This window comes from Nilaparvata lugens, chromosome 1 (genome assembly GCF_014356525.2).
Source record: "Nilaparvata lugens isolate BPH chromosome 1, ASM1435652v1, whole genome shotgun sequence".
In the NCBI taxonomy this organism is placed as follows: domain Eukaryota; kingdom Metazoa; phylum Arthropoda; class Insecta; order Hemiptera; family Delphacidae; genus Nilaparvata; species Nilaparvata lugens.
The window spans coordinates 49,439,018-49,453,840 of NC_052504.1; the positions used below are offsets into that span (position 1 = coordinate 49,439,018).

The following is a 14,823-nucleotide window of genomic DNA, read 5'->3' on the forward strand; positions in this document are numbered from 1 at the left end:
TAGAATATTATAATGTAAAAATAGTGGATTTACAAAATAGCACACTCAATAATTTTAACTTTTGAGCAGAACATTACTGAGAAAATAAATTCCATACTATATAGTGATCACAACATAAAAGTCTAATCAATTAATATTTATTTATAGAGTTTAAATCAGATAACTGATTTCAAACTGTGGTTTGTCTTTTATCGAAGTGTTAGAAGATAAATTGGAGAATCTAGAAGAGTTTATAATACAAATATATAGTTTTACTTTGTCTGCACAAGATTATTTGAAGTTTTAAATGAAGCTGTAGATTATTAGGTTGATTTGTCTCTGATATTAATTAGGGAGGGTAAGTGAGTTGTAAAATGTGAAGAGAACTGTAAATTTATGAGTAAGTTAAGCATCTAATAAAAATACGAATTATAATAACACGTAAAGTTACCAGTGAAAATTTGAATATGCACAATCTACATCACATGAGTCTTTTTAATAAGGATTCAATTGATTTGCAATATTATTACTTATAGACCTACTATCTATATCAATTTTAAAATAAGAATACATATTTCATTGTCATTAATAAACGCTTCAATACAAATCTAGTCCAATTTTTATTTTTTTAACCTGAATTTCTCTAATTATTGGTTTAATGCGAAAATTAATGTTATTATAAGGAAAGGCTGACAGTTTCAACAAACTTTTCATAAATTTAGTAACGGTATGTATTCAAATAAAAAACTGTAGATCTATTCAAAAATTTAATGAAGGAAAAATATAAATTACAATTGATATATTTACAAAATTAGATTGATGATGTAGAACGATAATAATTTACAAACATAACTTACATACTTTTACATTTTGTGAGATTCATAGTACATGCTGTTCATCACAAATCAAAAAGTAAAATTTTATTTATATTGGGATGCTTAGATGACTTTCATGAAAGTAGAAATTTTGTTCGAAACATTATATATATAAAGCTTCTCAATTTTAATAGCTTGATCAATATTGGTTAAGCGTAATACATGACATAATATGACAATTTTTCATAAATAGTAATTGATTTTGATGGTTCCATTCTTCAATTTTGATGATATTTCAAAATTTTGATTGAGAAATCTTTAAAAAATAATAATAAACTATTCGTGAATAAATACTGAACTTATCTGGGTTGTTAATTGGTGTGAACTACTATTTTGCCAGTTGTACAGGTAAGTCAATAATATTAAACGGTCAAATCAGTCATTGGAGTTACGTTCTCTACAGAATATTGAGTAAACTTACATTCAATTTTTTACAATCGTAACATCATTTAGTTTTCCAGAGTATGAGATGTACACCGACTACATGAATAACAATATGAATTTTAATAACACGCAAAATGCTAAAATGAACACAAGTATTCTAATAACTGTCCAAAAATAGGTAACTTTATAGCTGAAAACCTATCTAAAAACAGACAAGTAATGCGTTCTTAGTCAAAATGTCTTTCTCCTTCGATTAGTCGTCATTTTTATAACAATTCAAGTCTCAAATCACGATTTACAGATAAAATAAAGCTTATTACAATAACGTCTTAATTTACAGTCTAGTTAGCCATCAATAGACTTGTCAAATTAAACAAAGACAAAAATCTCCGTCATATTCATTACAATAAATAGGATGTTTCTAGTATGAATAAATACATTTGTAGAGGAAAGGGTAAATATGTTATTTGATAGGCATTATCGATAAAGTTGCTTTGTAGAGCCGTATGTGGAGAAAATAACGACTAAAATTCAGTCTAAATAATATTTAGGACAGAAAAGGTAGGAACAAGTCATTCTTGCATATAACGACAAAGTATTGCTATATTATCCAACTTAGTATTTATCAGTTTGGAATTTGAAAAATCAATAACTTACTTTAAAAACATATTATTTAGCGCCCACCACTGTATTTTTAGAGTCCAATGAAAAATTTATAATTCTCTAAACGTCATAAATAATAATTTATGTATTTATTCTTTTCAAATAAAAAAAAATTGTTTTGACAATTTTAGATTTATTACAGTAATAATTATTATGATTTAAAAATTGTTTTTTATGAAATTGGATGAAGCATACATGAAATTGAAGTTTATTTCTCATCATCATAAGAAACGTTACTGTACCTAATGTTTATCTCGTAGGTATGTGGAAAGAACGTCAAATCGGGTTAATCAAATTCATTCAATTTTCTGTTTCTAAGAATGCTGAAATTTTAGAATTTAAAAATTTATTTAGAATATTCAATTATTTGAAATTAACGGTTTTTTAAATTGATTTATCATAAACATATTTCAAGGGTATGGTATGTACATGGAAATTCATGCAACATGGATATTAATTATTATTCCTATTCAAGAAAAGTAAAGTATATCTCGAGTCTACAGTTTTTGTATTCCCAAAAATTTTACAAAACATTGAATTAAATATGACATCTATTTTCCCACGAATAATTTTTATCAAAGAGGTCAGTACCTACCTTACCTACAATAGTCATGAATCGATCAATTGTTACCTAACTGATTAAAGATGGGTAATATTGTTACAGTATTATTATTATCATGTTTAATAATTTTTATATTTGATAGAAAAATAAAACTTTCATTATCAATATAAATCATGCGTTTTAAGGGTTTACAACTTTCCTTACATTTTTAGTACAAAACGAAATAATAAATTATTTTCGTTAAAAGGTTTCATGTTGAAAGATGAAAAGTCATTCTTCATGCAGGAAAAACATTGAAATATAATTTATCATTTAATTCTTTTTCTAAAAACAAGTATTTTGCTATGAAATTACCATGAAAATTGTACTAAATACAGTTTTCTGTTTAGAATGATGAAAATAATAAATTAGCTTAAGACTGAATGTCAAGGATTAGCTTTTATAATAATATTCTCTCACATATTGAACTGGCATTTATAAAATAATAAAATTACGTAACACAATCACGTGTGACTGTTATTCAATTAATGAAATGAATGGCAGTACGGTATTTGACAAAATGATCTGCCATAGCCTACTAATCTACCTTCTTTGTAGTGAACTCCACGATAAATCGATAATAATATAGATTTATAAAAATGGAAGTATCATTATAAGAATAAAAACTTCACTTTAAAAACTGTAGAAATTTGAGTAGAAATGTGAAAATAAAATGAACATTCAACAGCATTGTTTGAAGACTAGAAGTATATTATAGTATTTGGCAATTTCTAGTCTTTCTCAATTCATTGTCTAGGACAGTGCAAGAGTATGATCATTAATACAGTTGTAAATCATAATTCAAATACAATTAAACTTAATTAGTCTGATTTAACTCCATGGTAACTTTTAAATTGACTGTATCGCTTATTTGAATCATGAATGATAAGATGATAATGAATGTAGCAATACATGTGATTTTAATATTTTATATTAATTAAATACATATTAATAAATAGGTATAATAATTAAGTTGAATAGGTTATATATCATTTTTTTAACTGCAGAACTACAGATAATAGACAGCTGAGCATGATCTGTTATGAATACACTCAAACTTACAAGTTTCAATAGAAATATACATCACAGTCTTTTGACAATAATCATATCAACGATACATTAAGAAAAGCTTAGTTGTATTTATAATATTTATTAGAAGTACTTCGTAGAATTTTTATTTTCACGCGTTTAAATTTATTTTATATAATATTAACATGCAATTAATTATCTATTATTAGTCTTGATAAAGCGTTTGGAAATCTGTGCTTGACATTGATTAAATATTAATTAGACATGTATTGTTTGCTAAGGAGGGGGAGCATTGGGGAGATATAGGAGGGGGAGGTATATAAGTATATCACAGGTATAGATATTATGACAATAAATTCTCTGCAAAGTATGAAGTCATAACATGAATTCGGTGAGATACTGAATTATAAAGATATAGTTAGAAGATCAACGATTCTTGAATAATATCCTGTTTTTAATAAGAGTCCAACTAAGAAAACACTGCATATACATTCGAAAAATATTCTGGTAGTTTATAAGTCAAATGTTGCCTACAATAATGAATAGAACTTATCAGAAAAATAATTCGAAACGAACTACGTAAGACGAAACGTTTGATAGAGGATAATTTGATAGTTGAAAACAAAATATACTAATATAAATATAAATTTTGACAAAATTACATGCAACATAAGACTGGAGAAACCTATACAAAAGTAGACCAATTTTCAGTGATGAAGTTGAGAAAATAACGTCCCATATTGTAATAGCGTTCTAATATCAATAGCGTTCATCAACATCAATATGAAATGTATTAAATGATCTGCCTCAATATCACTCACGTTCACTGCTTCACAACAAGCAAGTTAATTTTTCTTGAATAGTAAAATTGTTAATAATATTCAAAGCATTTATCAACTTTCATTAATCGAATAATGATTTACGGTGTTCTGTATTTTTGCCCAGCACTATAATCATGTTAATATGATATTTAAACGTTCATCAGCTTTCGAAGAAAAATGTGTGACACATATGCCATCATAATGTCATCTTCACTGCTTCACAAAATGAGAATCATGTCCTATTTATAATGATATTAAATCATTCATATACTTCCTATATGAAATGTCCTGACATTTTGTTTATGATGACATAATATTATTTAGAATAGAAAGCATTCATTAACTTAAACTGTAATATAGAATGTCTGACGTATTTATCTGCCCCAATATCACTGCTTCACTGCTGCACAGAATGAAAATTCCAACCCCGTATATTGTTATAGTAAGATTCACTTTACTGATAGAATTTGTTTCATGAATAACACCGACGCGTTCATTCAATCCATGCTGATAGTTGCAAGTGAATCTCACTATGTATACAGTAATAATAAGTGGTGATGAAATTTCAATTTCCGAAGCCCAACTTGGGTTTGGCGGGCATACGCAGCGTGATGGACACGGGGCGGGGGTGGAATCAGGCCTGCGGAATAGATATGACGACTGCATCGGCTGACAGCGAGCTGGGTTCCAGGATGGCGGGCAGACCGGAAGTGGCCGGTGCTCCGGAAGTGATGATGTCAGCCGCCTGATTACTTCCGGCATTGGAGCGCGATTCGGCCAGCTGATGAAAGAACAGCGAGCGTAATGAAGAGACAGTCCTGCAATCAAATCGATGCCATGTTACAATCAACTGTCACTGACTCAACAAACGAGCAATTGATTGTCGTTCTAATGTTTAGTCCACACTCTTGCCAAGTCGCTTGCCAAATGGTCAACATGAGCGGCTCGCCATCCATTTCACAATGTGAACAGGAGACAACCAGCCCATTAAGATTAGTGATAGGAAGCCACTCGCCCTCGCTTGGCTTGCCTTTGCTCGTCTCGTCTCCTCAAAAATCGGAGCGAAAGCAAGTGAAGGCAACTGGTAGCATAGTAGTCATCCACACTCTCGCGCTCGTCGTCATTTGTACGCAATCGGCAAGAGTGTGGCGCCGGCATAAAAGTGACAGTCATAATATGGTTCTAACACCTTCAACAGACATAACTGAGGACTTGTACACTGAATCAATATTACTTATTATGGGGAAGGAAATCACGACCTATATAGAGATATAGACATTATGAGAAAATGGTTTCTAAGAAAACTTTGTCAAACCTCTTCTAACTCTGTAAGGTTGATAGTAAGTTGAGGATGATTCCAAACAAGATTTACGTGCTGTCACTTTGTTAGGTTGGCAGTAAGTTGAGAATACACACGTATATTAAAAACAAAGACGTTATAATTAAAATCAAAGACGTATTAAAAACCACCAAAAAATTAAACAGGACACTGCTGCCTCAATCATTGGTTTCTTCTGTTTGTTATTTAAGATCAGTTGTTTCTTCTGTTAGTTATTTAAATCAGTGGTTCCTAATATAAGTGAGGGCCTGAACACACAGAGAGGACAGAGAGGGATCATAGCGGTCTTAGGTAGGCCAATCTATACCAACCTCCTCCTCTCCAACCTCTCTGATCCAATATCGCTCCCCGTAGCCCATATTCTCTAAAATTATTTGTTTTTCAAATTTGACAATGTGATGGATCTATTGTACTTGCACTACGAACCTTGATGAATTAGCTCCACTAGCACTGGGCTCAGAACTGCTATTATGCTTTCTGGAAGATTTGCAGTGTCCTCTTTCGGCGTCTATGAAACTGACATTATCGTCAAATCGAACTCTCTCCAGTCCAACCTCGTCACCGCTATCACTTGTCTGCAAATTTAAAAATAATTGATAAATTTCAAGATAATATATCTGCTAATAACAATGTTTCTTGTTTATAACTTTGATAAAAGTTTTCTCATTATCTGATACAATATGAATTGTTCATTCTTGTTAATAATGATCAAGTATATTTTATTTGTCATAAAAATATATTTATTATGATTATTGTAAAAATTTATACATTATTTTCATAATAATAGACTATTAATAATAATATAAATATTTTTTATTTTGGTAATTCATTATATTTCCACATGATCTAAAAATCTGGTGTGGTACACTCACACAACTTTCCTTGCTCATTGAACTGGGAGCCTCATTCTTAAACGACAATAATTTAGAGAAATAACATAATGACGATTGGCGGCAACATAATTATTTGAAACTACGATCAGACTACTGTATATGTGTGTATATAATAAATTGTTTTCAGAGTACTTTTTCCTTTGTGTAAATTGTGAAATCCGATGATTTTTTAAAAGTCGTCAAAACAGCTGTTCTACAGATGAAATGTCTCGACTATGTGTTATTTTCATAGACTGCTCTACCTACCTACCTCATGCACGAGAAGGAGGTTACAAAGTCCATTTCTCAAGGATGGGGTGAACCCCCCATTAGTTTCCCAAAAAGGAGACTCATGCCAGTTGATGGAGCTGACAAATAACTATACAGAGTATGAATTTGAATAAATTAGTCAAGTAATTTTTGAGAAAATCGTGAAAAACTGGTTTTTCAGTAATTATCCGCCATTTTTCTCGAGAATATTACGCAGCTCCTGCAATTTTCCTAGAAATGAGACTCATGTCAGTTGATAGGGCTTATAATAGCTATCCATGGTATGAATTTAAAGAAAATCGTTAGAGCCGTTTTTGAGAAAATCGTGAAAAACTGGTTTTTCAGTAATTATCCGCCATTTTTTCCGCCATCTTGAATTGAATTTTATTGAATTTCTTATTGTCGGGTCCTCATTGTATAAGGACCTTAAGTTTAAAATTTCAAGTCAATCGGTTAATTAGGAATGGAGTTATCGTGTTCACAGACATACACACATACACACACCACACAGACCAACACCCAAAAATCATGTTTTTGGACTCAGGGGACCTTGAAACGTATAGAAAACTTGAAATTTGGGTACCTTAATTTTTTTTGGAAAGCAATACTTTCCTTACCTATGGTAGTAGGGCAAGGAAAGTAAAAACAAGCTAGCAATTTTGCGAAGGTAGAATAATAAAATAGAGCTATAAGCTTTGTCTAAAGTGGGACAAGGTTGGCAAATCAATGTTAATCGAAGCTGACCTTATAAGGTAAATTTCACTACTTAATACAGTATATTTTATAATTTATTATTCTATAATAATTGTAAAGCATTCTGGCTGACCTGTCTATCAAGCGGCAAGCGCCTCCTCGCCACTCGACGCATGAGTCCTGAGGCGAGTTCCTCGAGTGAGCTGAGTGATGCCTCGAGTGGATCATTGCGCAAGTCTCCTGCGCATGGGGTGGGGGTAGCCCCTCCCCCCTCTGTGCTGCTGCTCCCCGTCGCTGTGCGGTAGTTGGAAAGTGAGCCGTTGTCTATCTGCTCAAACAATTATTACAATTTATTGTTATACATCTTATTATACATCATTCAAGTTACAAACGTAACAATATTGCAATAAAAACTGGTACAAAACTTCTTCTGTTCCTAAATTTTCCCTAATAAATTGACCAATGTAGAGTAGTGGCTGCTCCTCTTAAGGTTGCACAACCCCCAACAAATCAGACAATAGAAAGAGACTTTCCTCTTTTAAAACATCCTAATAAAACCTCAATTTGATGGTAAAATTATTTTCTTAATTCCGGCAAAATTCGTACAGCAAAAAGCCAGAACAGATAGTCCAACATTTCGAATTTGCGCGGTCCGAAGAAAGAACGCATAGAATTTGCGTTCGCATAGAATCGTGAGCGCTTAAGTACAAGCGGCAGTAAAAAAATATATTTGTGCTATTGTATTCCCAGGCTTATAATATCAGGACTTTCTATTTCTAATGTATTGTTTGAATCTTGTAACTTATTCATTTCCTTGTTATCTCTTACAGTGACTTGGAATTTTGTTGAAAAAATGATATAATTCAAGTTCTATGTAATGACTATTCAATAATCCGTATTTATTGCTTTCTTATTCACTATGAAAGTTAGGATTGATATTTGCAACCTCTTAACTATTTTTACACCAGCCGCCACTGATGTAGAGTTATTCCACTTTCAATTAGGCTACAAACTACACTATAGTAATTAATACAGTGATGATACGGTCAGACAGTGAAATTCAATTTAAACTATCAGTATTCTTTTATAAAATATATCAATGTTTCACGTTCAAACAATGCTGACAGTTGAAAGTGAATTTCACTACAGCTGCATGCGTGTTGATATTCTGTAAATAGGAAAATTCGCAAGAGAAACAGTTTTGTGTAAATCCTTTCCCAACCATTGATTTGACCTGTACAGATCATCAACTTTTCAATATAAAAGTTTATGTTGAGAGGAAACAGTAGATGTTAGTATACTAACGCCATCCACTAGTGTAACGTAATCGTGTGAGGAACCTTCTCTATACAATTTTGATATTATACAATGTAATTCTCTTCTTAAGAATATCATTCAATTAAAATTAATTTCAAAACGTTTCCTCTGACATTATCGACAGTGAAACAGTTGAAAACCTGATGGTTAGTGCTATTAGCTTCCAACGCAGGTGTGCAATCAAAATCTGATCACCTGTCAATCGTAAATATCCGTTAAAACATCATGTAAGTGGCTAACCAGAGCAAGGTAAATCAAAAGGATAAGACCATTTTTATGTGAGGTTGAAACATGAATGTAACCAGCGAACGAAACGTATAATAATATGGTGTCTATTATTTGTACTTTTCCTTTTTCTCTGGGCGTTTCTTTAGTTTCAAATAGTTTAATATAACGTGAATATGGAATATGATATTAAGTAAACTGTATTCAACTTCTAAACTGTCATCTTGAAATGAGAAACTGAATGGTCAGATAGATTGACTTTGAAGGTTTGTTCATGTATTAGGCAGACCACTAACGGCAGGACAAGCACGATACACAAGTGGCCATACATTGTTGTGTCTTAACAGCAAAAGGCTTCGAGCTAAATTTTTTGATACCAGGTTTTCGTACCTCCGATTTTTTGATGTTTATTTCTTCTTCTCTATCTGAGGTTGAATTTTATTTCTATAATAATAATTATTTGTAATTTTCCAGTGGTTTATTTAAAGTTATTGGTTGTTTATTTTATGTTGAAAGCCTCTCGCTGATGACAAAACATGCATGTTGACCCTATCCCAACCTTCCCCGCATGTAAATATAATATAATATACTGTATATATTTTCAAACGAAATAGATCATTTTGAATTGAAAAACCTTTTCTATTTACCTTGAAGTTAAGGACAGATCCGGCGAGGGCACGAGTAGAGGCTGCTCCATCGTCGGCCAGTGACTTGTCCTCGGAGAGAGAGAGCGAGGTGGTCGCCGACGCCGTCTCACTGCTCATGCTCAGTCGCTGACTCGACGCCACCTCTGCTTGCACGTCCAGTCTGAATCACCAACAAATTCGGTCAAGTACAACGAAATAGGAATAGAGAAAGATAATCTCTAACAATTTTTTTTTTTTGAAAATATAATATTTATAGCATAAGTAGAATAGATAAAATGTGAAATGGATCTAATTTAGACACATTTTTTTGAAAATATATTTATAATATAAGAATAATAGATAAAATGTGAACTGGATGTAATTTAGACACTGATACTTAAAAATTGAAGATCGACTTCTGAATTTATTGTATTTTAAAAAATTGTATATATGTACAATTTCCAATTTAATCTTTTGTGATTGTTTTGCAATAAATTATTCAAATTTATAATATTCGATTTGCAGTTACTGTTATAGTTAGTTACTGTTACTCGATAGTAGAGTCCTGCTTTCCAATCAATTTTTGTTCTTCTGTTATGTTGAGTAGAAATATAATAATTTATTATGGGATGAGAATATTCAAACATTGGCAGACTGCAAGAAAATGATATCAATGGTTCTTTATGGGAGGATTCACATATTGGTATATTGCAATGTGAAGAGCTATAAAAACTCCTTTTTCTTGAAGCCGTTCTCGGGATTTGCCGTTTCGTGTGAAGCCGATTTTACAAATAATCTAGTTAAGCGTACATTTTCGTTTGTGCGTAAATTTCCGCAGTCGACGACGACATGCATTGTTGACATTCATACTGTCCAAATTTAAAATGTGCTAAAACAGCTGATCAAATAACATTTCATTATTTGTGTTTATTATTCAAGAATCGAACATTTCTAATAATATCAACATACTGCTATTCAAAAGTATAAAAACGTATAAACTCAACCTCCCCCATTAAAACATAATTGAACATAATCTTTTACAGACAATCTTTTACATAGGGTTATTTAGACAAATTGAAATCTACCCAATCTGAGATCCTCACCCTGACGTGGTCGATGACAGCATTTACACACAAACGAAACCCCAGGTTTAGATGTAATTTTTTCAGGTTCACGGCATCTGCTGTATTTTACGAAATACGAAACATACATCGGTCTTGTGCCTAAACAGCCTATTTAAATCTATTATTTTTTGGAGATACCAGTGCAGCTGGCTGGCTTCTATTTCTGCTATTTGATCTGAAGAAAAACATTTGTGGTTTTGTTTTTGGGATATTGGATGACTTATATAAAATCCCTAGTCGACTTTGGATATTTTCGAATGCACCGGCCTCAGAAAAATAGCTAAGTTGCAAAATCCATTCTCCACTTCTCCAGGAATTGATAAATCAAGTGATATTCACACTACTTGCAGACGAAATAGAGTATTGTACTTTCAGCAAGTGAAATTTATTATTAGACTACTGATTCACAAATTTTGTCCTGGTACACATTTTTTTGGAAATATGATATTTATAATATGAGAAAAATAGATAAAATACTGATACTTAAAAATTGAAGATCGACTGAATGCATTATTGTCTTTTGTATAATAGTTACTCGCGCTTTCGCGCTCGGCAGGGGGCTTCGCCCCCTGCACCCCCAGTAGGATGGTTTAGCAGCCTCCGCGCTCCGGCTGGGAGTTATTAGTTAATAATTAGTAGCTTATTATTTTGCATCTCACTAAGCTGTTTGATTTTGTTATCTTGTTACTTTTTTGCAACTTAGAGTGGCTTCTCGCACCCCCTCCGCCATCGCTCCTTATCTCTCCAGTCATCCTCTCGCAAACCTTCCAAATCTCTTCCAACATATTTCCTTATTCGATCCATATTTTCGTATTACTTATCATTGTAAATATTGTGAATTGTATAAATAGAATTTTGATTTGGAATATGCCCAGTGTCCCATGCTTATCACGCCATATAATATAAATGTTAAAATGTAACACTTTGTCTGTGGCACCAAACAGAAAAGATAGCATGAGAAGATATCCCATGGTATAGGACGTTTATGCTTTCAATTTCACTGTTAACTCAAGCCGATATAGTCCTACAGTGAGGTCCACGTTATAATGGCAGTGTTTGATTACCAATGGTATTGCTATCCTTGTCTATCATTGATCAAAGCGGATAGTGCTATCTCTTTCTCGCTTTGCTCTGTTGCCAGATCGTCTTTTAACAGTGTAGAATTAAAAATTAATTATATTTCATCTTAATTATGGAAAGTGTTTATTGAATTATTGAAAAATATAATTTCTTGCTTAGAATATAATTGATCATTTTAAATGAGAATGAACAGTTAATATTACATCAATAAACCTGTATCAGCTACCGTCTATAGAAGGCATTGACAAGACTGAGGATCGGCAACGTTGCTCTCCAATCTTTCTCCACTGCCATTATAACGTGGACCTCATTACAGTAGTTCTTTATCGTGAAGCTATACTGAAGCTAGTATAGAACCAGAAGCTAGTACTGTGCCGTTCTTTCACTCTCACCCGGCTAAAACAGTAATAAGACAGCAGTCGACAGTAATCGGCTTGAAATTTGGAACATAAACGACCTATACCATGGGATGCTATCTGTGATGTCGATGGTGGTACTGGCACTGACCTGTTTGCACCAGCTATGCTTCCGGTGAGGCCGGCCAGACTGGCGGATTCGCGATCGGCGTCCCTCTCGCCCAGCTGACTGCCACTGCCCAGCGACAGCGACACCTCCCCTATGCTCGGGTTGCCTCCCGGGTGGCTCACTGTGTCACCATCTGCCACAAAACACACCATAAAACACTACACAATAATGGCAATTTCATCAATTTACACACAAATATCGGGGCACCGAGCTTCGCTCGTTATTTATTTATTGATAAACAGAACTCAATTCTTTAAAATGATTGGGAAAGGACTAACAGGCACAGCCCAAAACTGTTTCTTCCCCGAATTTTGATTTATACACTATAACTATTCTAAAAAGTAGGTTATGTTCCATACACTTGAATTCAGGTCAAATTTTTAGTCCAAATATTTGAAAACATGAAAGTCCTAATTTAGATTGTTTACATACCAAATTGAATAACAAAATAACACTCACTAATCACTTAGAACTGTAAAATAATGATTTACTTTGAATATTATGATATATACCATCTCATGTCAACAAATCAGTTTATTTTGATCGAGTCAATTAAAATTTCTAGATTTCTCGCGAGATACGGTAAGCTAATTGATTACACAGCTGATCTCCCACACAGGCACATGCATATTCTGTTATCGACAGACGACGAAATTATCATCTGTTTTTCAAAGGATGAATTATCGTTTTAATGTCGTTCAGCGAGTTTTCCCAAGGATGAGACCTAATGCAATCGAATTTTTATATCATAAACCTACTATGTTCCAAATTACGTGAAAATCGTTAGAGCCGTTTTCGAAATCCGTTGAACATAAATAACCAGATATAAATATAAATAAATAACCAGATATAAAAATACAGAAATTGCTCGCTTAATAAAATAGGATAACAAAGATTAAAATATAATATGATTGATATTGATAGTTGTTTTTAATCGGATACATGTGATTATAGTTTATGCAAATGTTGTATTATAAGAGTCTTCAAAGCATGAATTGGATGTGAATATTATCTCGTCATAAAAGCATGAATTGGATAAGAATATCTCACGAGTGCTTTGAAATCCGAATACATAGTATGAATTATAGACTTCGCCAATTCTACATACAGCATTTCATGCAATTGACATTGAAAGATAACTAATAGGAAACATGTGATAGTAGTTTATGCAACGGTTGTATTATAAAAATCTTCAAAGCATGAATTGGATGTGAATATCTCACGAGTGCTTCAAAAATCTGAATACATAGTCTGAATTATAGACTCCACCAATTCTAAATAGCATTTAATGCAGTTGACATTGATAGATAACTAATCTCTTATCTCTTTTAGGGGATGTCTCTTTTAGGTTTAATTACTTGTAGTATCCTAAAACATTAATTATTATCATTTTACGTCTGTAAGAAATATTATATTGTAATTAATAATTATTATTGCTCTGTTTCTTTTGTTTTCGTAATATGATATGGTTTAGTGCTTATTAATGGTTGAAATTGTTTTGTTCTTTAATTGTGTTTTATCATTATCATATCTATCATTGTATATTTAAGTATATGGAATTGTAGAGAACTCGTTCCTCACACACAGGCTTTGCACATGTGAGGAACCTTCTTCAAGTTTTTTATATGTATATTGCTTGTACTTTCTAAGAAGAAGAATAATTTCTCTGATTGCCAATGAATTGCAACCAGAGGAGTTTATTGACAAAACATATACATAATTGTTATATTATACATTCAAAATTGCTAATACTAAACTTATTCTAATTATGAATAAAGATTAAATTCAATTTCAATAGATAACTAATTGGATACATGTGATAGTAGTTTATGCAAGTGATAGTGGTTGTATTATAAGAATCTTCAATGCATGAATTGTATGTAAATATCTCATGAGTGCAACACTATTTGATAAGATGGTCGGAGACTCACCGTTAGGTTTGTTGGCCATGACTGTCATGATTTCGTTTTCGTCGTCGAACTCGAATCGCACGCCGGCGCTGGAGGTGGAGACGCCGCACCCGCCCGACCGGCACAGCGACACCGGCACCACGCCATACACGTAGAACAGCAGGATCGGCACTCCGATGCCCACCGCCAGGCCTGCCAACACCGGCGAGATCAGCACCTGCAACACACACCAAACAAGCCGTTCAGAAAAGCAAGTCAATCATGAGACTATATTGGTACTAATAGATAATACTATTGGTAGGCGCTATAAGTACTAATAATACTATTATTGGTACTAGTAGTACAATTATTAGTACTATTATATACAATAAGTTTAAAATATAAAATTAAAATATTTGATTCCCAACTTTATTTAAGAAATTAGTGTTGTCTTACCATCTATTGGTACCAGCTTGTTCTAATACTTATATTACAGCTAGTACATTAATTA

The 14,823-nt window shown here is 32.6% G+C and overlaps 1 protein-coding gene across 1 annotated transcript; it reads right to left on the bottom strand.

The window, feature by feature from the left end:
- Positions 1 to 733: 733 nt before the first annotated feature.
- LOC120353077 (E3 ubiquitin-protein ligase RNF19A-like) lies at positions 734 to 14,568 on the bottom strand. The gene is made up of 6 exons (XM_039435629.1): positions 14,355 to 14,568; positions 12,406 to 12,556; positions 9,716 to 9,875; positions 7,660 to 7,854; positions 6,118 to 6,266; positions 734 to 5,170 (listed from the first exon to the last, which is right to left on the bottom strand). The coding sequence occupies exons 1-6, from the start codon at positions 14,380 to 14,382 to the stop codon at positions 4,987 to 4,989; spliced, it is 867 nt and encodes a 288-aa protein (XP_039291563.1). The 5' UTR covers positions 14,383 to 14,568; the 3' UTR covers positions 734 to 4,986.
- Positions 14,569 to 14,823: the final 255 nt, after the last annotated feature.